Source organism: Mesoplodon mirus (assembly GCF_964341445.2).
Source record: "Mesoplodon mirus genome assembly, chromosome: 4".
NCBI lineage: Eukaryota > Metazoa > Chordata > Mammalia > Artiodactyla > Ziphiidae > Mesoplodon > Mesoplodon mirus.
Window position 1 is genome coordinate 58381856 of NC_138979.1, and position 23272 is coordinate 58405127.

The following is a 23272-nucleotide window of genomic DNA, read 5'->3' on the forward strand; positions in this document are numbered from 1 at the left end:
ACGGGTTTGAGTCTTGGCTGCACTGGGCAGGTCCCACGATCTCTCTGATGGGGAATTGTGAGAACCAAAGCAGGTAAGTGAGAACGCCTTCTGTTTGGAAACAAACATCTGAGAGTCTTTAAAAATTACTGCTGCCTGGGCCCCTGCCCTAGAAATTCTGCTTTCATTGGTCTGGGTAAAACCTGGGCAATGAGAGTTTTAAAAGCTCCCAGGTGATCCTAAGGGTAGTCATGTTTGAGATCCAGGGAGTTTGACTATGAAGTCTTCCCAGAGGGCTCCAGCCCACAGTTTCAGCACTACTCAGGTAGCATTTAGGTTTAGACCTCACAAGCTAGGGCTTGATGGAGTCCTTTCTGTGAGACTGATTCTTTTGATGTGTGTGTGCATACACCTTGCTTCCTGTAAAGGGCTTAGTTTATGTGTTGCCCTACAGACCCCAGAGGCCATGTCTACCCCCTACCCTGGGTCTTGTTCACCTGAATTGCAACGCAGTGAATACATTTAGCCCAAGCTGCTGTTGCTACCAAAGACCTAAGAGCCCCACCTGCAGAGCAGACCTTCAAGGAGAGGCCGTGGAGCCGGTGCTGGACCCGCAGAGACCCTGCTTGCCTAGAGGGCCAGGGGACACCACCTGGAGGCGTGGGGCAGCTGATGCTTTGGCCATGGCACAGGGGGACATGAGGAGCCCGCAGATACGCTGCTCCCCATTGCTCCCCTAAGGCACTGTTGCAGGAAGCAGAGGCTGTATTCCTTCCTCCTCTCTGGAGATGCTGGAGCAGGGCACTGCCCCAGGCGTGAGGCTGCAGCTCGTTCAGTAACTAACGACCTGTCGACCTGTCGTATCTCTCTCCTCCTTTCCTGCTTCAGTTTCCCTTGACCCTCACTTCCGTCCCTGGGGCTGAAGCCCCTTCCAGGGAGCAGGCGGAGAAGCTTTAACCTCAAGCTCTGTTTTCTTGGGAACTTGGACTAAGACATTTCTCGACTGGATCGTAATATTCTTGAGGAACAAGAACATGAAGATTCTCCCTGTGAAGTCATAGGATACCTATTTAACGTCTTTCTTAAGTTGTATGAAAAATGTGATTGCATTTATATAAAATTATATGCAGGTGGAAATAGGCTGGTAGGGAAATATACCAAAATGTTAATAGTGGTAATGTTAAGGTGATGAAACTCTGATTTATTTGACAAATTTTCTTTAAGTTATTGTATTTATAATGAAAAGTATCAACATATAAAAAACTAGCTCAAATTAAAATTTTTTTTGGTTCTAAAAGTATCTGACACGTCATATGGTAAAATATTTAGATGGACTTTTAGAAAGCGCCCCGCCCCCGCTTTTTTAAAGCTGTAGACCATTGCTAAGTAGAGACCCTAAGTGCAAATGTATGACAAATATCTGATGGAATGGTACGGAAATGAGACCTTGAAAAAGGAAACCAGGGGTCAGATGGGGTTTGGAGGAAAGAAATCCTCTCTCACACTGGGGTAGAAGGGAGATTCTCCCAGCTGATGAGAATATCCTCAGTCTGTCCTTTAAAGTAGCTTTAGAAGCTAAGTGGAAGAAATGACCAAGTAGCCAGAACTTTTAGGAAAAATCCTAAGAGGGGCTTTTTGCCACTAAATTGCTCTAAAATCTTAGCAGTCCACTGAGAAGAGGGATTTGGACTTCAAAATAACTTACAGTGAGTCCATAAAAAGGAAATTTGTAGTCACAATGGGATAAGTACAGGGTGAATTTGACTCACAGTGATTAAAGACAAGAGACAAAGATCCTAAAGCATATCTTTTAAACCCTGTATCCATCATGACCCTCAGGAGAGCCCAAGAGTCAAGAAAAATGGGGAACCAACCACAAAATCACAGCGTTGCCAAGGGCGCCCACAGCCAGGTCCACAAGCCCATCCTCGTCGAGGTCCAATTGCCCATGGATGCTGCAGCCAAAATACTGGAGGCCTGGAGCCAGCTCTGAGGCAGCGATTCTCTGCAGGGAGTGGAAGAAAAGAGCTGGGCATGGGCACCCTAAGGGGTAGATACAATTGGGAGCCCTGGAGACAGCCTGTTTGAAATCATCAGGAAGCTTCCCCTGCCCAAAGCTACCTCCTCTCCTGGTCCATTATGGCACCTGAAATTCCTGCCGTTAAGTCATTCTTTTGGATTAACATAGTGTGTCATAAAAGTGTTCCCCACTGAAGAGGGAAGGGGGAGGGGCAAGATAGGGGTAGGGGATAAAGAGGTACAAACTATTATGCATACAATAAATAAGCTATGAGGATATATTGTACAACACAGGGAATGTAGCCAATATTTTATAATAACTATACATGGGGTATAACCTTTAAAAATTGTGAACCACTGTGTTGTAACTTATATTGTACATCAACTACACTTCAATTAAAAAAAAAAAGAATTCCCCACTGGGTGTAAATACACATTACCTGGCAGGTAACCCACCATTATCTCTAACTGTGGTATATCTTACTAATAAAATAGGTAGGCAAAAGTGATGACCTGAGGGGACTTGGGATCGGTCACTTTAGGAAGAGCACTGTTTCCAGCCTGAGGCACTTCCAGAGAAGAGGAGCCCAAACTGGCATTCTCCACGTGTAGTCAATTGCATGAATACGTATGAGGGCCAGTGAGGTTCGAGTCCTTGGGATTTTGTTGCTGTTGCTGGGGAGATAAAGTTACGCAGGGAGAGGGTATCCAAAGGGGTGATGGGAAGGGCTTGAAGACAAATGCACCCATTTCAAAATTTCGATTTGAGGCAAGTTCTCTCTCCCTGTGTGAGGACAGGACGTGAGCTACCAGGACTCCAAGTCCTAGCTCCATCCATCTACCGGGGAGGGGGGCGTTACCTGCTTCGGTGTCTTTAGGATGCTGCCCTGGAAGCCGTGGAAGATATAGATGACTCCTCTGTGGTTGTCCTCCAGAGGGGCTCCCACCACCACGTCGTTGTAGGAATCTTGATTGAGGTCCTGAACCGAGGCGATGGAGGAGCCGAATCGGGCATTCTGGTAACTGTGGGAATCCTTCAGTGTTCCATTGTAAACAAACCGGTTCTGCGAAACCAGTGGCAGGAAAAGGCTCAGGGGGACTGGGCAAGGGCTCTCTGGGTCGTGACCCGCTCTGGCCTGCAGCATCCCCTCTGCGTTTCCTCATTTCTCTCCTGCTATATAAGCCCAATGACAGAAGAGGTTCCCATCCTCCCCCGCTCCACAGGTGTGGACACCTGATCGAGGCAGGGATCAGGTGCCCCTGGAAAGCTGGCCAGCCTCCACGCTCCGTACCTGTCTCAGGTTGTAGATGTACACCCTGCCCCGCTCTCCACCCTCGCTGAAGTACATGGGTGCGCCCACCAGCAGGACATCAGTCACACCGTCGCCATCGACGTCCACTGAGGTGATCTCACTCCCGTAGTAAGAGCCTATCTGCGGCACAGGGATGGGGAGAGGGGCGTGGGGCTGGGCTACTGAGAGCCTCTGCTCACCAGTGGATGGAAACTGAGGACAGCCTTTGATTCAGAATTTTTGCTGCACAAATGAGAACGTCCCTCCCTCTTTTCTCCTTCTGTTATCCATCCCGCCCCCACTCAGCTTTCCATTATTTAATTTTATTGATCGCCATTTATTCTGCAAGTGATACATGATAATGGCAAAAAGTGAGCAAAATAAAAAGCAACATATGAAGAAGAAAATAAAAGTCACCCACGGTCCAAACAACCAACTATACCATGGATGTTTCAGTATATTTTTCCTCTGGACTGTTTTCTCTAGGGTGTATGTGTATGGTTTTATTTTTACAATCTGGGATCGGACTGGGATGTATAGTTTATATATTCTGATTTTTAAAATAAAACAATGGATCATGAGTATTTTCTCCGACGTGTTTTTTTTTCCAACAACATGATCACTGGTGATTCTATAATATTCCAAATTACACGTGCACCAAATGTGTTTAATCAATCCTCTGTTGCTGGACATTTAGCTCATTTTCAATTTTTTATATTCCAAATAACTCTGGGCTTAGCACCTTGGGTGGTGACTTATGATTTCTTTTCAGTATTTGAGCACTTACTGTGTTCCTCTCCCACCATGGGTGCCGTGTTCCCCCCTTCAGTGAGGGCACCATCTGACCACTCGGTTAGAAACCTAAGGGTCCTCCCTGGCTCCACCCTCCACCTCTCCCACCTGCAGTCTCCCCGCAAGTCCACCTGGTGTTTGCCAAACATGTCCCGAATCCATCTACTTCCCGCCTCCTCCGATGCTTCTCCCCCATGTGAGGCACCTTCCAAAGCCCCACCCCCTCCAGGATGGCCCCTCCAGCCCACCACTGCGGGGAGCTAGAGTGGCCTCCAGCAGCTGACCATGCCGTTTCCTTGCTTTGGGGGAAAATGTCCAAACTCTTCAGTGTGACCTTCCTAGACCAGCCTCTGTCCCCTACCCTCTGGCTCCCACATCCCCTCCCGACATACCAAGTGATTTCTCTTCTCTGAAAGGCCCCCCGGCTCCAGCTTGGTTCCCAGCTTCCCCCTGAACACACTTTTCTCTGACCTGTACCCTCTCCCCTCCCCTCTCTCCCAGTAATGTCTATCGTCCTTCAGGTCACTGCCTGTTAGAAGCACCCCTGCCCTTCCCTACTCCACTCCCTGCAATGGTCCCTCCTCCATGCTCCCCCAGCCCCGTGCTCCTGCCCCCAGTGCAAGCTGTGCCTGTCCTGTTCCCTCCAGGCGTGGGTGCTGTGCCTGGCACGCAGGAGGTACTCAGTAAATGTTTATAGGAGCAAGGGGTCGCTCAGGAAAGAAGAGGAGCCCTTCCCAAGGACAGGCCCTGTGTGAGACGCTTTACAGCCTCAGGTGAGCTTGTGTGAGCCTCACATTGTCTTGCGAGAGATTATCATCCTTATTTTACAGGGAAGGAACTGAAGCTCAGAGAGTTCAAGTCACTTGCCCAAAGTCAGAAGGCTGGTCACAGCCAAACTGGGTTGGAACTCTGATCCATCTGACACTCAAGCCAATGATTCTCCCTCCCTGGCTTAGGGTGTTTTCAGAAGAAATTTATCCTCAAGCATTAAAAGCTTTTAACCGAGGAGAACGATAAAAATACAGAAGAGGGAAAAAGGAAATCATAAACACGGGGTGGGGGGGAAGAGATGTGCCCACGTGAAGTAATTAAGAGGCAGACAGAGAGCAAAGAGGGAGGCGGAGGGAGACCCTGTCTAAACATGTGGCCTCAGCTATGTGGGTCATGGTGATTTGGAATCCACTTAACTTAGCTGCCTTCAGCGCTGCGGTTTCTCATTCGGCTGTTGGAGGTGGAACCAGGCAGTATAAATGTCATAAATTCATCAGCGAATTCCCTTCAGCTCTCAAGGTCTAGCCTAGGATTCCCGACAGAGCCAGCCCTGGGTAGAGTGTGGGCGGGCAGGGTGGAAGCTGGGGCCAGAGCAGTGCCCGGGTCCGCCAGTGCCCTGGGATGGGAAGAGGAGTGGTGGAAGGATGGCTCCCTGTAGCTACAGGGATTTAGGTTTGAGCCGGTGAAGAGCATGTCCTCATGGTGACAGGCCAAGGGCAGTAGAAAACGCAGGAGACAGGGCTGTTCCCAGGCTCTGGAGGGCCGGGGGTGAGCCAAGAATAACAATAAGGGCCTGGACAGGGCTCAGCTCAGGCCCAGGGTACTATGGATGCTGGATGCTGCCAGGCAGGAGGGGCCGTGGCCTGGTTTGTGGATTGTTGGGGGTCAGGAGGTAGCATAATGTAGAGAGCCCCACCAAGAGTCCTGGATTCTGAACTTGACCCAGCCGTGAATCTACCCTATAACCTTGGAAAAGCTATATTGCTTCTCAGGACCACAGTTTTCCTGGGCTGTTGAAATGACTTGGATCAGAACCCTGTTTTCTGATCTTTTCACCATCATTGACTTTTATCATAGCTTTCCAGCTTGCATTCATGACCATCCAACACGAGACTCTTAGCAGCACAGCCTGGTTGCCCACCACATCCAGGGCGGTGACACTGGCAGCCGTATAGTTCTGCATAGTGCCCATTCCGGAAAAGGAAAGAAGTTGGCATCTTGGTGAACCCATGGGGCTGTGCTATGGGTAGAGGCATGACTCCTCTCACTTCTGGTAGCACCAAGGTGGCTTGAGGAACACGAGTGCCCCTTCAGGATGCCTACGGGCCCTGGCAACCCAAGCTGGGAGGCTATAGCCTGGATGCTGCCCCTGGCCCTGAACTCTAGACACGACCAGAAAGAGGCTGGTAGTTGGGGACAGAGGTTGGGCCAAGGCACCAGAGACAAGAGCTCCATGAAGTGCGGGCAAGCAAATTCTCCTGGGTTCTCTTGCTGCGGCAGGGACCAGGCCTGGCTTCCTGGGGAAGGAGCATCAGCTCTAAGGCGGGTGTGAAGGAGGCATATACCCCCAACCAGGAAGGAAGTTTGTGGGTCTGGGGACAGTCCTGAGAGGGAAGAGCTGAGCTGCAGTCCCCTCCAGCCCCACCTTCCCCTCTGTCCCACCCGTCTGCCCTGCCCCCAGCCTCCCCTGCATTACCTGCTCGCCCTGCAGGGCCTGGTGGATGGTGAGACTCCGGTTGTTGTGCATAGTGAACAGGATGACTTTGCCTGTGTGGTTGAACCGGGGGGCTCCGGCCACATACACCCGCCCCTGCCTGGAGGACACGACCGATGTGACTGTGTACCCTGCCACAGGAGAAAACAGGCTGGTCTCTGGCCCTGTGGCCTGGCAGACCTCACCAGGGCCCTGTGTGTGGCTCAGCTGTGCCACAGGACTGGTCGCTGAACGGAGAGCATTCAGACCAGGCCGAGCAGATGTGATACCACAGGGCAGTAGTTCCCAGGCGCAGCTGAGGAGGCCTGGAAGAGGCAGGGCTGCTGAAGGGTGGGGAGAACTCACCGCGCCCACCCCCTGCTTGAAGGCATCAAGGAAGCCAGGTGGGGCCACTAATAGGCACTGCTGACCTGGAACATGCACATCACATGCTTCACCTGCCTCACAGGTTGAGTGCATGAGGGAACAGGGAGGAAAGAGAAAGGCAAACCCTAGCCACATTTCTTTTATATTGGGCAGGCTTTGTTTTTGACCCCCACCAATAGTCTCTCTGGGGATCAACCAGTGTCCTCTTCATTGCCGGAACCCCCTGCTAAGTGGTCCACCAAAAACTGAAGAGTTGGCTGTGCAGAGGCGAGGAACTGCTCTGCTAGGGGCATTTAGGTGGAGTCTCAGGGATTCCTGCAGCCCCAAAGCTTTGCAAACTCAAAAGAGGGAGTGACTAGGCTTCTTTCAGTGCACTCAAAAGAGAAAGAGATGGAAACCCAGAGGTTCTTTGGGAAAGGCCACCAATCCGTGTTCTTAGGATCTGTGCTTGATCACTGTGACTTTCCAGTCGAGCGTCCAGCTCTGGGGAGTGACTGTGCAGCATCTTCAGGCAATTCTCCTGAAAGTGGGGCTCCGGAAGGTGTGCAAAGCCAAAAGTCCCACTTTCTGCCAGGCAACTGGATCATGGATCCCAGTTTTTAGATGGGCGTCAGGCCTTGTTGGCAGTTCCTGGGCGGTTTCTGGGGAATGCATGTCTCCTTCTCCCATGTGTGCATGCCTGCGTGTGTGTGTGTGTGTGCGCAAGCTTGTGCCCATGCACGTGCGTGTGCCTGTATGTTTGTAGGTAACACTGTCTCTCGGGTCACCGGTTGCTTCCAGTCTGGCTGTGGGATGCACAGAGGGGCCGATGCAGTGGCCGGGAAGGTGGGTGCAGTAGGGTGGGCTACTCTGGTTCCAGACACACCGTATTTGACTCTTGGAAATGTATTATGGGAAGTGGAGCTTGAAAGGTAGGTGAGACCAAGATATCCCATGGCGGGTGGCTAATGTGGCCGTGTATTGAGGGTAGGGCGGGGTTAGGCTTGTGGTGCGGAGCAAAGGTTTCTTCTGAGTTGAGCGCTCAGTGGCACTACTGAAAATGTTCTCATTTGGCCCTGGGCCTTTGGGCTTCCTCAGAAGGAGGGACAGTGGTGGTGGGAAGGTCTTGGGGGCTGAGTGTCCTGGGGGCAGGTGTGGGCTGACTCTCAAAGCTCCAAGCTGCGCTGAGAGAGAGCTTCCTGCTTCCCAGCCGTCTGCTGGCAGTGGTTTCAGTTCCCATGTGGCTCCCTGACCAGCAGGCGGGGCCCCCCCCGAAAGCTGGGCAGCCTCCCTGAAGGCCTGACAGGAGGACCCCTGGCCAGAAGTCCATAAGCTTCCCGAGTGTGGAGGCGGAGAGCCTGGCCGGCCTGGCTCCTTCCCCAAACTCCCCCTCTCTCCTGGGGCACATCGGGAGGAAACTTCCAGAGACCCCAGACACTGCCCTCGCTGGATGAACCCCCAGAGGGAAGAGGCGGAAGAGAAAGGCACTCCCTCAGGACTCACACCCAAGGTGGTGACTATAGTTAAGGCGAGACAGTTGGGCCTCACGAAGGCCCTTCATCCTGGCTCTGCGCCCCCCAGGATCTTCTGGGAGGATGAGTGACCTTCCCACCGCAGAGAGATCCACTGCCAACTCTGGATGGCCCAAGTTCACGGAGAAGTGGAGTCCGAGGCTGCATTAGTGATGAGTAACTTCACAGCTGGTGAACTCCGTTCAGAAACTCAGGACTCACAGACAGTGGGAGCCCTGGGCATTCGCCCCCTGCTCCCTTCGTTCTGGTTCAGCCCTTTCAGAAAGGCCATGGCAGAAGGGCCTCAGCATGGATGGTGGAGGCCCTGCTCCTGCAGAGCTAGAGGTGACTGGGATCTGTCAGGTAAAGGTCTCACAGCTGGGACCTATCACCATCAGATTCATGCTTTTCTTTTTACAACCACTCTAAGGTACTTAATGGGAACTGACTTCTGCCTTGATTGTAAACCTTAACACATCCTCGACTTGCATTTTGCCTTGGGGAGCCAGGCTTCGGGCACTCAAACCTGAAAACACAACAACAGCTGCCCTAGGGTCTAGAAGCATCAACCGAAACACATTTCAGGTTGGGGTGCATTGCTTGTCATTTATTCTGCCTGCTTATCGAGAGCTTGTGACATGCCAGGCATGGCGCTGGACGTGGTGGATGCCAGGCTGGAGAGGCAATGGCCCCTGACTGTGCCTGAATCAGCACAGAATATGCACAGACAGGCCCCTGGCCTCAGGTGTGGGCAGGTTCTGGATCCCTCAGGTCCCCTCCTCGCCCACCGCCCGCCAGCCACCCCTCAGCTCTGGCTCTTACCCAGGTACGCGCCGTGGTTCTTGAGCTCCTCGGGGAACTCCTTCAGGTAGGACTCTCGGAGAGGAATGACCTTCCCGCCGCTGGTTTCCTTTAGCACAGCTCCATTCCAGTCATAGGCACCAACGGCTCCCAACAGAATCCCGTCCTGACATTGGGAAGGGGATGCACATCAGCTCATGTCCCCCAGGTGCCCCTCGCCGGGAAGCTGCACCACGTCCGCAACCATGAAAGCATCCATCTGCCTGTCCCCTCTGGCACCTTCTCCTGGGTTTGTTATTTAATAGCCCAACTTCCAGCCAGGATTCTTGGCTTTTGAAGGCAGCTAGGAACTTTGAAGGAATATTCTAGAAACAAACTCCAAATCCAGGACCAAACCTCCATTCCATTTTGGGCTTCAGAACCCCTCTAGGAAATCTCTTGTCGCCATCCCTTCCTTCTGACACTCCTTTAAGTGGTGTCCCTATGCTTTTCCTCCTTCCCGTTCCTTCGCAGTGTCTGAGTTGCTTTCCTGAGTGTGTAAATCCTACTTCTTCATTTCTTCAGTAAAAAGCCACTGTGTGTCTATCTTGTTTCAGACGCTTGGTGCTGGGGATACTGTCCCTGCCCTCACAGAGCTCACAGATACTAAATAAATATACCAATAAACATAATACTTGCAAACTGTGGTAAATGCCACACAATGAGGGATATGATAAATGTCATGGTGAGGTTGAATTTAGATTGAGAGGGGGCTCAGGAAAAGCACTTTGAGCAAGTGATGCTTACCCAGACACCCGGAGGGATGGGATTTATTTATTTAATTTTTGGTGATATTTAAGTTTAATTTAATACAAACATCACATACTTCTACCTTCTCGGAAATGGTTGCTTCATCTTAACTAAGGAAATGGAAAACTATTATGACTTAAGTCTTCATTCTGTGATTTGTGTGTTTGGACAAGTTTAGGCAGACAGCAAAAGCTCCAGAGGTCCGGCCACCAAACCTACAGCATTGTGCAGATGCCCTGAGGCTGGAGAGAGTTCAGAGCCTTTGGCTTAAGGAACTGAAAGCTGTTTGATGGGGCTGGAGCCTTGAGGAAGAGGGCAAGGTGGCTCAATATGAGGCTAGACATATAAGCCAGGTCCACATTTGTGACAGCCAGCACCCCAAGGACAGGAGCTTGTCTTTAGTTGCAGGGTAAGTGGATGCTGCGATGCCTGGGCAGGAAGATGGAGAGCTCTGGCTCCTTGAGGGGAAGCCTCCAGGGTCATTTCTGAGGACTGGGTCCACTCACTCCCTGGGTTGCCCCTGCACCCTATCCCCACCCCCCCAAACCATCCACATAACTAGTGGGTATAGGAAGACAAACAGCAAGCACTCAGAAGAGGAAGAGAAGTGACTAGGGACAATGAAGGGCTGAGGAGGGGGCGTGGAAGCAGGGAGGGGCTGCCTTCCTGGGTCACCTTGGTGACCATGTGCCAGGGGCATCCAGCTTTGCCTCTCAGCTTTGGGCCGTTAAAGCACAAGCTGGTGAAGTCACCTCTCTCCCACTGAGCCCTCCTTCAACCCAGCTGGTCAGTGGGATTTGCGGTCTCCCCACCACTTGTGGTCCGAGGCACTCAATTTCTCCTTGCCCCCAAAGCAATGGTGCCAATAGAAAAATGTGACTCTGGCCTTGGGACAATCAGAGCCATAACTAAACACACAGGCGGAATCCCCAGGCACTAATTTCATTACTGGCAGTGGAGAGGGCAAGACTGTGAACCATAATAAGCTAAGCTTCCTTTTCTCATTTCCAAGGTGTCACTTTAAAGAGTAAAGTTGATCATATATAAGGATTTTAAAAAGTCCTAATATTCTAGAGGTAGAACTGACTGTTCAGACAGGATGTTTTTACAGCTATAAATAAGCTGCTCTTGGGTGAGTCCGATGTGCTGGGTTGTGTTTAAAGTCTCACTTTCTCATTAGCTTTCTCCCTCCCACTCTGTGTGCCTCAGCCTGGGAGAGTCTGACAATCTGCTGGGTCCAGGATCCGGGCCAGGGCCTCAGGGACTCGCGCCAACATTCCTTGCACTTGGGGTGTGCTCCATTCTTTGAGGGACCCTTTCTCATCCAGTCACTCATTTGTGAGAGACAAGTGGGACAGATATTCATTATCTGCACTAGACTAATGAGCATCCGAGGTTCAGAGAGGGAAAGGGAGTTGCCCGAGGTCACACAGCAAGTCAGAAGCAGGGCTGGGACGGGGTTGGTCAGAGGAGAAAATGACTATCTGCTTCGCCAGAAGCCCCTAGATTCTGCTTCTGATGCAACAGCAGACCAGTCTCTGCTTCACGGGGAGGCCTTTGAAGATGAATGTCTGGCTTTGTAGATGACTGGAAGCCTTTGCAATGTACTGAGAAGGGCTGGCTCAACCTGGGTGCCTGGGATTCAGCTGGGGAGACCTCATGCTGACTCACCACATGTGGGGCTGGGGAATTCCATCGGGATTTCTGCATTTGGCAGCACTGGGCAAGGGTGAGGGTCCCAGGCTCTCACCTTGTGCCATTCTAGCCGGCAGTGGCTCTAGGCTTGCGCTCTAGTGGGAGGCCATTTCCTGAGCAGGGTCTCCTGGGGGCCCTGCTGTGCGTGGAGAGGGCGCACTGAGGAGTGGGTGGGCTGAGAGGGCAAGCCAAGGCCACCAAGGCAAACCTCAGGTTGTCACAATCTTCTCCCAGTTGGGGGAGCCCAGACATTTTGAGTTGGGAAAAAATCTGGAAGGGTGGAGCTGAGAAAAGGACGAAAGCTTTGACAGAAGAAGCCAGGCATGCGAGCCCAGCTGGAAAACAAACAGCAGAGCATCTGGGGAAGAGCCGTGTCCCATGCCCCTGGCCTGGCACCGGCTCCCTGACTTACGGCCTCCTTTCCTATAAGGCCTCTGGGGCCCCCACCAGATATTACCAGGGTGTACCTGGGTGGCCTTGCACAGATGGACTCTCGGCACCAGCTGACTTTCCTGGTGCTCTGTGAAGAAATGAGGACACAAGCTTGGTGGCCCTCAGGAGGTCTAAGGCCAAGTCTGTGCCCTCCCTGAGGACGACCTGTACCTGTACTTGCCTGAGCCTGGCACTCACCATCAGATCCTGCCAGCTCAGCTCTCAGCTGCCCTCTGACCAGCCCTGCAGCAGTATTACCTTCCCAGCTGAGCTGAGTGCTCCCTGGTGTGTGGCCATATCTCCCCAAACTCCATGTTCCAGCTAGTCCCTGTCCCCAGCCAGGGTCAGGTCACATCCCCAGCACAGGAAGCAGCATATTCTAGAACAGTGCTTCCCAGCTGGGGGTGGTTTAGCTCCCCCAGGCAATATTTAGCGGTGCCTGCAAACAGCTCTGCTTGTCCCAGCTGGGGGTGGTGTTGAGGTTACTATGGCCTCTGGTGGGTAGAGACCAGGGATGCTGCTGAGCACCTACGACACACAGGACAGCCCCGCAGCAAAGAAGTAACCAGCCCAGGGGGTCAAGAGGTTGAGAATCCCTGGCCTGGGGGTTAGAGCATGATCTCTGGTGTCAAACATTCCTGAGTTCCACTTCTAGCTCCAAAACTTCTAGCTGGGTGACCTTGGGAAAGTTCCTCACTCTCTCCTAGCCTAAGGGTCCTCAGCTGTAAATAGTTTTGTGGTGAGAACTAGCATTTTGAATCCTTGGCAGGGCACCTGGCAGCCAATAAGGACTGGGTACATAGTACTTCTTCTCATTCATTAATTCACCCATAAAGCACTTCCAGGGAGGCAGGAGTCAAAGAATCAGATCTCACAGTCAAGTTGGACCTACCCATGAGTCAGTACAGCCGCCTGTGAGGAATGATCTGATAGAGGCAAGGACAACTTATTTTGAGGACCCACTGGAGGGGGTGACCAGCCGAGGGGGTGGGTGGGTGCTTGGTGGAGTTAGGAAAGGATTTTAAGAAAACCTTACTTATTAGGAAGTCTCGAAATGCACACTTCCAATTCCAAGCCTCAAGATTCAATTCCACACATAGTTTTCAGACATCTGCTCAAAGACTGAGGTTCACAGAGGTTAAATGATTTGTCCGAGGCCACACGGCCAGGCGGCGCTCTCCTCCAGCCTGGAAGTGATGGAATGAGAGCACCAGATGCTAGTACTTCTTGGCATTGGAGAGGCAGGACTGTGGAGGCAGGTGGAGGTGGTTCTGTTCACAGGGAGACCACCTAGAGGGCACCGAGGGCTGGCCTCCTCCCCCAGGCTCCCTCGCCTGCATTTCCATCACCAGAGTGGCCGTGGGGCGGGCAGGACTCTGTTCCCAAGAGCCCCTTCTAAGGCAAATGCATAATTAAGAGGGTGGGTTATGCTCTAACTAGCTGCTCAGATTCTCACAGTAGAAGATGTTTTCAACAAGCCTAAAGTGGAGCCTGAGGAAGGGATGAGTGCCTGGAGCTTTAGATGGGGTTGGGCAGGAAAGACTCAGAAACAGGCCTGGGGCTTCCCTGGTGGCGCAGTGGTTGAGAGTCCGCCTGCCGATGCAGGGGACGCGGGTTCGTGCCCCGGTCCGGGAGGATCCCACATGCCGCGGAGCGGCTGGGCCTGTGAGCCATGGCCGCTGGGCCTGCGCGTCCGGAGCCTGTGCTTCGCAACGGGAGAGGCCACAACAGTGAGAGGCCCGCGTAATGCAAAAAAAAAAAAAAAAAAAAAACAGGCCTGCAACATTTCTGTGGAGAGGGGTCCCACACCATTCGTGGTGCTGGAAGACAGTGGTCAGGGCACAAGGAGGGGGCGTCGAGAAGCGGGTGTGGGGAGCAAAGGGCACGCTGTTACTTGACTGCTCATTCCAGATCAGAGGGTGGGTTATTTCTACTAAGAGGTCTTGGAACAAGGCCCAGGAGTGAGGCACTGGGCACCAGGGCACAGCCTGAGGACATGGGGCTAGGCTTTGGAGGACCTCAATGAACCAGAAATGATTCCTGCCACCAGGAGTCAACTTGTAAACAATCCAGAACAGCATGGTGGCAGACTTTGGCTACCATATCCTGGCCTCATATGGGGGCAGCCCTGACTGCCTGCCCCAGAGCTGGCAGGGGGAAGAGTCCACCATCTAGGGCTAAGAGGACTCAGAAGGGCTTTACAGCCTTTAGGTGTCAACCCCTCATTTCACCATTATGGATGAGTTTATTTTTGATTGAATCAGATATGCAAAGCGAATTCAAATGCAAAACTCTTAGGAAAGATGACAACTTTGGGCTTCCCTGGTGGCGCAGTGGTTGAGAGTCCGCCTGCCGATGCAGAGGATGCAGGTTCGTGCCCAGGCTGGGAGGATCCCATATGCCACGGAGCGGCTGGGCCCGTGAGCCATGGCCGCTGAGCCTGCGTGTCTGGAGCCTGTGCTCTGCAACGGGAAAGGCCACAGCAGTGACAGGCCCGCGTACCGCAAAAAAAAAAAGATGACAACTGTAAGGCTTCAACAGTTGAGAACCTTACATAATAGCCAATAACCTTAGCTATCCCGTCCATAGCCCCAGAAGGGCTGCTGAAAAGGGCACAGGCTGAAGAGGCAGCGGGTGGCTGGGGCTGTTGGTCTGGGAATAAGACTCACCCCCAACCCGTCCCCTTGGCTTGTTTCAAATGTAACTGAGGCTGGGCCTGCCGGACCATCAGTGTGTAGTTTAAAGGAAAAATCATCTGTTCCCATCTTGGGTGAGTGGTCAAGTCTTTTGTGTAGACAAGACCCACCCTAATAAAACTGCTTCCTTCTGTAAAATTTTGGTGTTGGGGAGATTTACGGAGTTCAGTGTAGGAGAGTCCATCACGGAAGGGGGCTCCCCTACAGCTCCATCCATCACCACGGGCATCAATTATATATGGTCCTCTTCCTTCCTTCACACCTTGTGGCCCATGGGGATTACAGACTTAGAGGTATGGATCCCTTCTGCAAGCTTTCTGGCAGATTCATGCAGCTTTTTCTTGGTTACCCAGCTTGACAGGGAGTTCATCACCTTAGCAAGCAGCCAGCACTAATAGAAGCCACTCCAGCTCTTAGCGGCTTTTGCATTCATTTCCAAACGCTAATGGAACCATTGGCTTACAAGTCTATTCTGAAATGTGACCAGGGATCCATAGCTAATTTTCCTGATGGTAATTTCTGGAATATTCTCTTTCCCCTTTTTGCTAATCAGGACTAGAGTTTCCTGGGGCTCCAGGTCCCTGGGTTTTCCCAGCAGCTCTGAACTTTGGCCATCAGCCTGGAATGTAATGCCTGTGGCCTGGAGCTCTAGTGCGTCCGGAGGCCAGGGAATGTCTTGGGGCCTCCTCTCCTAACCTGGGCTCTGGTCCTTCCTTCCTCTGGTTGCTTTCACCCTTCCTAACTTGAAGGCTGATTTCACTGCTAGGTAAGATGGCAGCAGACCAGGTTATCAGACCCTGGGCCTTTCCTCTGCCATTTGCGAACATTCTACTGGGTCCTTCCCCTGGGACTAGGGATCTTTCCTTCTGACAGAGCTCAACAGGCCCAGGGCAGCTGAAGACCCTTTCAGCACATTTGCAGGAAACAGCTGCCTGAGGCTGTCTGTGGAGCATTTCCAGTGGAGATGGAGCCCAGGGGTCCACACAGGAGATGGACTCACTCGGGCTCAGGACCAGTTCCGGCCAAAGCTGAAAGGCCAGACCTTCCTGCCTCCAGTTCCCAGAGAGGTCCGACTGACCCTGAGAGCTGCGGGGTTGGACTCCGTGGGAAAGGACAGCTGTGGCCAATTATTTTATTTTTAAAATAAGTTTATTTATTTATTTATTTTTGGCTGCATTGGGTCTTTGTTGCTGTGCACGGGCTTTCTCCAGTTGAGGCGAGCGGGGGCTACTTTTCGTTGCGGTGCACGGGCTTCTTCTCATTGCGGTGGCTTCTCTTGTTGCAGAACACAGGCTCTAGGCGTGCGGGCTTCAGTAGTTGTGGCAGGTGGGCTCAGTAGTTGTGGCTCATGGGCTCTAGAGCACAGGCTCAGTAGTTGTGGCACACGGGCTTAGTTGCTCCGCGGCATGTGGGATCTTCCCAGACCAGGGCTCGAACCCATGTGCCCTGCATTGGCAGGCGGATTCTTAACCCCTGAAGCACCAGGGAAGCCCCTGTGGCCAATTATGATGGCATCAGCAGCCTGGAACTGAAAAACCTCTGTGCTCTAAAATAGCAACCCAATGGTCAGTCACAGCGCCAGACAGCGCACCATCATTGCACAATTCCTTTGGATTTGGAAGGATTTTATTTATTTAGAAAAAATTTTTAAAAAGTATAAAAGAGTCTCAGATTCAAATGTAATCACTGTCTCTTTCAAAGTCTTATCAGATAAAAACTTCCAGATGTCCGTCACTTGAAAACAAGACACAGGGTGAGAGAAGAACTGGGGTCTGTATCTACAGGGTGAGGAGAGGCACCCTGGTTTCTCTGATTAGGAGAAGAGAACAAGAGTTGAGCACGTGGAAGAAGCTGCACAGGGCAGCACATGACCTTGACCTCAATAACAAGCTGGGGCTCTGAGCTCCTGGTCTCTCCCCTGCAGCCGGGGAGCTCATTGATTTTGCAAGGACTCAACTTGTTGACACACTCTGCTTCTTGGGCCACTGTCAGGGTTCAGCCTGAACTCCCCCGAATCCCTGAAGCTTGTCTTAACCTCCCTTCTCTTTAGGTTCCCTGATTCCTGGGCACACACAGATCACAGAATTAGAAGCAGGAGACTGAACTTACCATTTAAGAGTCTTTCTCCCTAACTAGATTGTGAGCTGCTGTCAGCTGAAATGTTGCCTTCGTCTCTATATATATTGGGTTGGCCAAAAAGTTTGTTCGGGTTTTCCCTACGATGTTACGGAAAAACCCGAACGATCTTTTTGGCCAACCCAATACATCCCCAGTGCTTCGCACAGAGCTGGGCACATGGGGAGATGCTCGAAAAATGACCTCGAAATGGAAGATGGAGACATGGGACATTCACTCTCTCTTGCTGTCCCCAACATCAGGGCTGCTCCTAGATCCGCTCCCCAACCTTGTCTGTGCTCAGACTTCCCCCAGGCCTGTGCACACACTTCCTCGCTTCTCCTGCTTGCTGCCACCCGTGGCTGTTGACATCCTTGTCCTCAGGGGCCTGCCCAAGTGCCAGCCTCTCCCGATCCTTCCCTGACACCCCTCTCCCCTAACCTAGGCCTTTCCTTCTGTAAGATCCTGATCACATGTTGCCTTAATTAGTGTTAGATGAGTCCAGGTGGTTCCTCATTGAGCAGGGGGTCTCCACAGGGGCTCCATGGATGGTGGGGGGGGGCTCCTGAAGTTGAACGCCTGTACCCAGGAGAAGTCTGTAGTTTCTGTTATCTTACTCACCAAGCTCAGGACTGCTGTTCTGCATTGTTTGCAAACTGACTCCTGTTTGGCAAGAATAATTTCCGCTTCCTTTTGATACCTTAGTTGCATGTGACAAATGCTTGTTGGATTTAATGAATTTGATTTTCCTTGCTGCATTTTCCAATCAGCCCTGACCCCAGAGTCAGGAGACCAGGGCTAGTCCAGCTGGAGCACAGGACTTGCTGCCTGACCTGTACGAATGGATGCCCTCGTCCCTCCTGATACTCGGCCCCTTACCCTCAGACTGGGAGCTCCTTGAGGGCAGGGCTCTCACCTCTGAACCTCCTGGCATCCAGCACAGGGCCCAGCACAGAAAAGGCACTGAAAAGATTTGCTGATATAACCACCTAAAATGGGACAACTATTACCATCTGCCTACTTTGCAGGGCTGTTTCTGAGCATGAATGAGGCACAGAAATTTTCTGGAAAAATTAAAGTGCTCGGCACATATTCCATGACTGTTATCAATATAGGGCAGTTATATTTATATTTTGCTGTATTCAAGCAGGCACGAGACAGTCCAGATGCAGCTCAGGAAACGCTGAGTGTGAGTTGCGTTTCCATCCATCTGCCTGCTGTCTGCTGTGCATCTGTCCCCCTCCCTCCGATGTGGGATCTCTGACTGAGGCCCCCTTAGATTCCAAACGCTCTCACAGAGCAGCTGCTCGTTGTTGGGGAGAGAGCATGAGATTAATATTTCTCTCATTTCTGTCACTTCAGCAGGTCACTCAACCTTCCTGGGACTTGGCTTCTTTATCTGGAAACTGGGAACAAGGAATCCTGCCCTGTCCACCTCATAGAGGAGTTGGGAGAATTCAGTGGGTTACTGAAAGTGATATATAAGTGGGATGGACTGATAGGCCTTTTCTGGCAAATTAGGAGGTGCAAATCTACTCCCATGGGGGCCAGCCAGGGCAGAGCATATGCACGCAAACCCAGGACACCTGTCTGTCCAAAGCATGCCATGGGGGCATGTGCTGATACTGACAACACAGGCTTTCCCTGCATGGTACTCCCAGGCAGGGCTACACCCCAAACAGCTTGTAAAGCATGCAGCTATGGACCGCTCTGCCCCTCTGACAATCCTATGAGGTTTCAACCTCATCTTGAGAATCAGAACCAGGTGAAGCACATGAACCAGGTGAAGCCCCAGACAGAACATGACGCTTGTGACACCATATGTCTGCTTGGGACCTCTGCAACATGATGCTGAGTCCGCAAAGAGAGAAGCCCACGTGGGCTGCCTTCCAGAGCACGCCTGACACATCTGGACACCCTCCCAACATCGATGCAGGGCCGTGCCCCTGCACACACAGGCCACATGGGGCATGCAGGGCACTATTACAGCCCAGGCAAGTGGTTTTGCCACGTTGAACTAGTTTTTGCATAACGTTCTATGGACTGAATGGGACCCTTGGTCCTGGGGGGACACGTCCCCATGCACGGGGCGGCTTGAGACAGCTTATTATAAGTTGATGACCTTGACATCCCTCTTCCACCCACAGAAGACGAGAGGCAGAGAGACCCCAAGAAAGAGAGAAAGGGGGATGAGAGACAGCCCAAGAATGGCGAGATGATGACCCAGAGAGCTGAGAAGAGTGAGAGGGCAGGAGGGCAGCTCGAAACCCGTCCTTACCTCCACTACGTGAGAGGAAAAGCCCGTCTGTGACATCTCCAGCCCGAAGGAGGTTTCATTCTTGTTGGTGCCTGAAACAGAGGGACAGAAAGATGTTGGCTCCGCACCTGATTTCTTAGCACCAGACATGCCTGCAGCTCAGTCCCCAGCACCTGTGACCCAGAAGCACTTGCAGGGAGGTGAGAGGGGGCCCCGGTCCTGAACCAGCTCATCTGCCCCAGCAGCAGGCACCTTCCAGGTGGTCGTGTAGGTTTATTATTAGCAGCTCACTCCCTGCTGAAAAGGACTTGAAACGACTTATATTACAGGGCACACATACTATAGGGATGTCAACGTAGGGGAAAGATCCAGAAAAGTGCACAGAAATAATCTGCATTGTTGGCAAGAAATGGAATTTCCCACTTTGTTCATTCCTACTGTTCACCAGATTTGGTTCCAGATGCTTCTGGATGGTTCCCAAATATCAAATTGACCCTTAGGAGGAAGACCTGTCACCACCACAGATTTGCACAGGAATCCCATGCGTGCTGAACGCTCCTCCCTGCACAGGGCCTCCTGACGTGTCATTGGAGCCAACGTTCTTGTCACGCAAGGCGACCATTTTGAGAACAAACTCACTGATTTGGATGTTTAATTCTAAGGTGAGGGTCAAACAGGTTCATACTTTCTATTCCTTTATCATGGGTTATGATGGCTTTTCTTCTCTTTCCCTGTGTCTGTGGCTCACCATCTCCAGTGCAGAGCAGACTGCTTGGGCTCTGGGATGCTGCCCTCTATCTCTTTTGACAATCCTCCCATATGGTAGAGCCCAGTATGGCAAGGGCCCCTCAGCAATATATGGTGCAAACGAGACCCATGCAAATCAAAATGGAGTTTGAATTATTAAGGAGAGAGACAATCTGAGGAAACCCTGCAAAAAGGTGGAGCGGGAGCAGTGGGACGTGGGGGGTGAGCATTTCAGGCGGTGGAGTCTGGCTCAGCTGGGCTCAACTCGAGTTGCCAGATAAAATACGAGACGCTCAGTTCAATTCGAATTTCAGACAAACTACTAGTGGTTTTTTAGTACAAGTCGGCCACAAATGTTGTATTTTATATTTGCTAAGTCTGGCAATGCTCGTTCAAACCCCAATTCCTTCCTGAGCTGTTGGAGCTCCGGCAAGTCATTTGGTCCCTTTGAGCTGCAGTTTCCTCCATGGTAAAAGGAGGGGATTATCCTTTTTCCAACGAGCCTCCGGGGCTGTCTGGAAAGTGCACAGCCTCACGTCCAGCACAGGAGCACTCCAGTGTTGGCGGTCATCACAAAGGGAGGACTCCTGCTAAACCCTCCCATCCTGGGGGGCTGGATTTCGCTCTGTGGGCTTCACCTGCTGTGAGCCCAGGAGCGTGGACCCCTCTCAAGAAGCAGCGCTCACCTTCCAAGCTGAAGATCCTGTCCCCCAGGGCGTCGACAATGTCCTTCAGGGCCGCCTCATCAGTGACGTTGAAGAAGTGCTTGTCATCGGGGTCACTGGCGATGTATTTGATTTCGTTTAGAAAAGCTTCTGGATTGATCCCCCTGCGGTTGTAGTAGCCCAGGACCTGCCAGGGAACAGGGGCAGGGGCGACAAACCGGGACATGGCACAGACCTCCCCACACACCCATGGCCCCAGACTCGGACTCTGTTCTAAGACAGGGTTCTGGGGCTTGGGAGTGTTTTCTAGTTTTCGGAGGTTTCAGAACCTCCTTGGCAATGGAGTAAAAACCCCCCACAGCTGTTGCGGATAAAGCTGGGTAGGACGGAAAGGAAATTCTCAACTGCTCTTTAGAAGATGTAACAAGGAGAGGCCCATTTGAGGGCCTGGATGGCTGGTTCACTGCCCAGAACCGCCCCCCACCCCAGAGTCCCCAAGGGGTTGATGGCGAAGCCTCTAGAGGGTGGGCAGGGGCAGGACAGGTAGGACAGGACTCACGGCCACAGCGTATCTGGTCACGTTGTCCCTCTCGCTTTGCTGGATCACCTTCTCCAGGTCTGGGCTGTCGTGGGACTCCCCATCCGTGATGACGATCATCACCTTCTTGGCCCCTTTCCTTCCACCCTTCTGGAAAGCCTCTGAGCTGGAACCCAAGCACAGGCGGAGGGTCACAGAGGAAGGTGAGGATGGGGCAGCCCTGGCGCTCCTACTGCTAGGGCTAAGCCCCCGGGCAACCCTACAGGGTGTTGGGACCTCGAACCAAAGAAGCGGCTGGATTGAGATGCCCAGACTACTCGTTCGCCAGCTGCTCAGATGCGTCTTAAATCTGCTTGTCTTTAAAGAGTGACTTTAAAAAGCCCCTCTCAAGTCATGATCTTGCTGTTTGGGGGAAGCAGGGGGACAGGGTGGGTCTGGGAGGGGAGTTCAGGGTCAGGTGAGACCTTTAGAGGCCCTAATTTCACGGTTCAAAAACTCAGCCACACATTAGAATCATCTAGGGAGTTAAAAAAAAAAAGTGATGCCCAGGCCCCACCTGGACTCATGAAATCAGAATTTCTGGAGTGTGGCCTGGGCACCAGCATTTTTCAAAAGTTCTAATGAACATCGGAGTTGAGAACCACTTCCCTCAGTTCTGAAAAGGTGACGTGCCAGAGCAATTCAACAGCCAAACAATGCTGTTCCATAAAATGTGTGATGAAGGGCTTCCCTGGTGGCGCAGTGGTTGAGAGTCCGCCTGCCAATGCAGGACACATGGGTTCGAGCCCTGGTCTGGGAAGATCCCACATGCCACGGAGCAGCTGGCCCCGTGAGCCACAATTACTGAGCCTGCGCGTCTGGAGCCTGTGCTCCGCAACAAGAGAGGCCGCGACAGTGAGAGGCCTGCGCACCGCGATGAGGAGTGGTCCCTACTTGCCACAACTAGAGAAAGCCCTCGTACAGAAACGAAGACCCAGCACAGCCATAAATAAATAAATAAATAACATTAAAAAAAAAAAATCACAGCAAGATCCTTTAAAAAAAAAAAAAATGTGTGATGAAGCCTGACAAAGTTCTGATTTTTCCTAGGAGAACCACTTTGATTCTATTTTGGGAACTATTAAATATCAAATTCTACGACAAATATTTCTCTTTCTTGCTTTTTATTTTGTTTTCAGTGGCCGGAGCAGGTGCTTGGCCTGTCTGCTGGGCAGTCCAACCAGGAGCCGGGGGGCTGGCACTCTATGGACTCTTGGAGCTGGTGACCCATCTACGAAGCAGGAAAAATTGGCTCCCGAACCATCACTGGCTCTTGGTGCCTGTGTGAGGCCAACTCTCCTTCAGACCATGAGGTTCTGAATTTTCCAATAAGGACCTAAAAATAAATGTTACCCTTAGACTCTGCAGTGAGTCCTCAAAGGTCTGACCCATAGGTTCAAGCACCATGATGTCAGGTTAAATCCCATCACCCTAAGGCTTTGGTTACCAGGGGTATCTTTTGTTACACAGCAAGCTGATGAGCTGATGTGCGTGATTTAGATGTTAAGGAATTCACAAAACTTGGAATAAATTAGTTCAGAGCATCTTCAAGCTACCAGTTAAGAGAAACAGACCATCTGTCATTCTCTTAGCAATTCTATGATATTCTGGATATGCTGGCTTTAAAAACGCCTCTAATTTTAGTATGAGGCGTGGACTGAAGCAGGGCAGAGGCACACTTGACGTGACAAAATACAGAGAATATTTTGGGCTTAAGCCTGACTCAGTGGAGGGAGAACGCTGCTAGTCCTTCAAAGGAGACTCGAGATGCTTCCATGACTTCATTGGAGGGCCAGGTCCAGGAACAAAACTCCAGGAGAAAATATATGGCACGGGAAAAACAGGCTTTATTACATATGGAGCCAAGGGAATTTCAGGATCATATTTCCATAGAGTGGAATGGTGTGAATATCTGTAAGAATCTGTAATAGCATAAATATTGGCATGAATCATCAGATTTAAAATTGTGAATTTGTATTGTGTAAAAGACTTGGATTTGTTGCTTTGTAAATCAGACTATAACTTCCTGGAGTGCAGTGAAAGCTTTATACTCACGACAGTTTCCATGAACCTGG

At 51.6% G+C, this 23272-nt stretch overlaps 1 protein-coding gene across 2 annotated transcripts in view; it reads right to left on the reverse strand.

Annotated features, from left to right (window-relative positions):
- Positions 1 to 23272, reverse strand: part of ITGA11 (integrin subunit alpha 11) — a 127099-nt gene that overhangs the window by 26632 nt on the left and 77195 nt on the right. For both annotated transcript variants that reach the window (XM_082617733.1, XM_082617732.1), the window contains exons 8-15: positions 21180 to 21324; positions 20642 to 20807; positions 19230 to 19300; positions 9246 to 9390; positions 6550 to 6698; positions 3291 to 3431; positions 2859 to 3062; positions 1854 to 1984 (exon numbers count right to left, since the gene is read on the reverse strand). In XM_082617733.1, the coding sequence (XP_082473859.1) occupies positions 1854 to 1984; positions 2859 to 3062; positions 3291 to 3431; positions 6550 to 6698; positions 9246 to 9390; positions 19230 to 19300; positions 20642 to 20807; positions 21180 to 21324 (1152 nt within the window). The remainder of the gene's footprint in view (positions 1 to 1853; positions 1985 to 2858; positions 3063 to 3290; positions 3432 to 6549; positions 6699 to 9245; positions 9391 to 19229; positions 19301 to 20641; positions 20808 to 21179; positions 21325 to 23272) is intronic.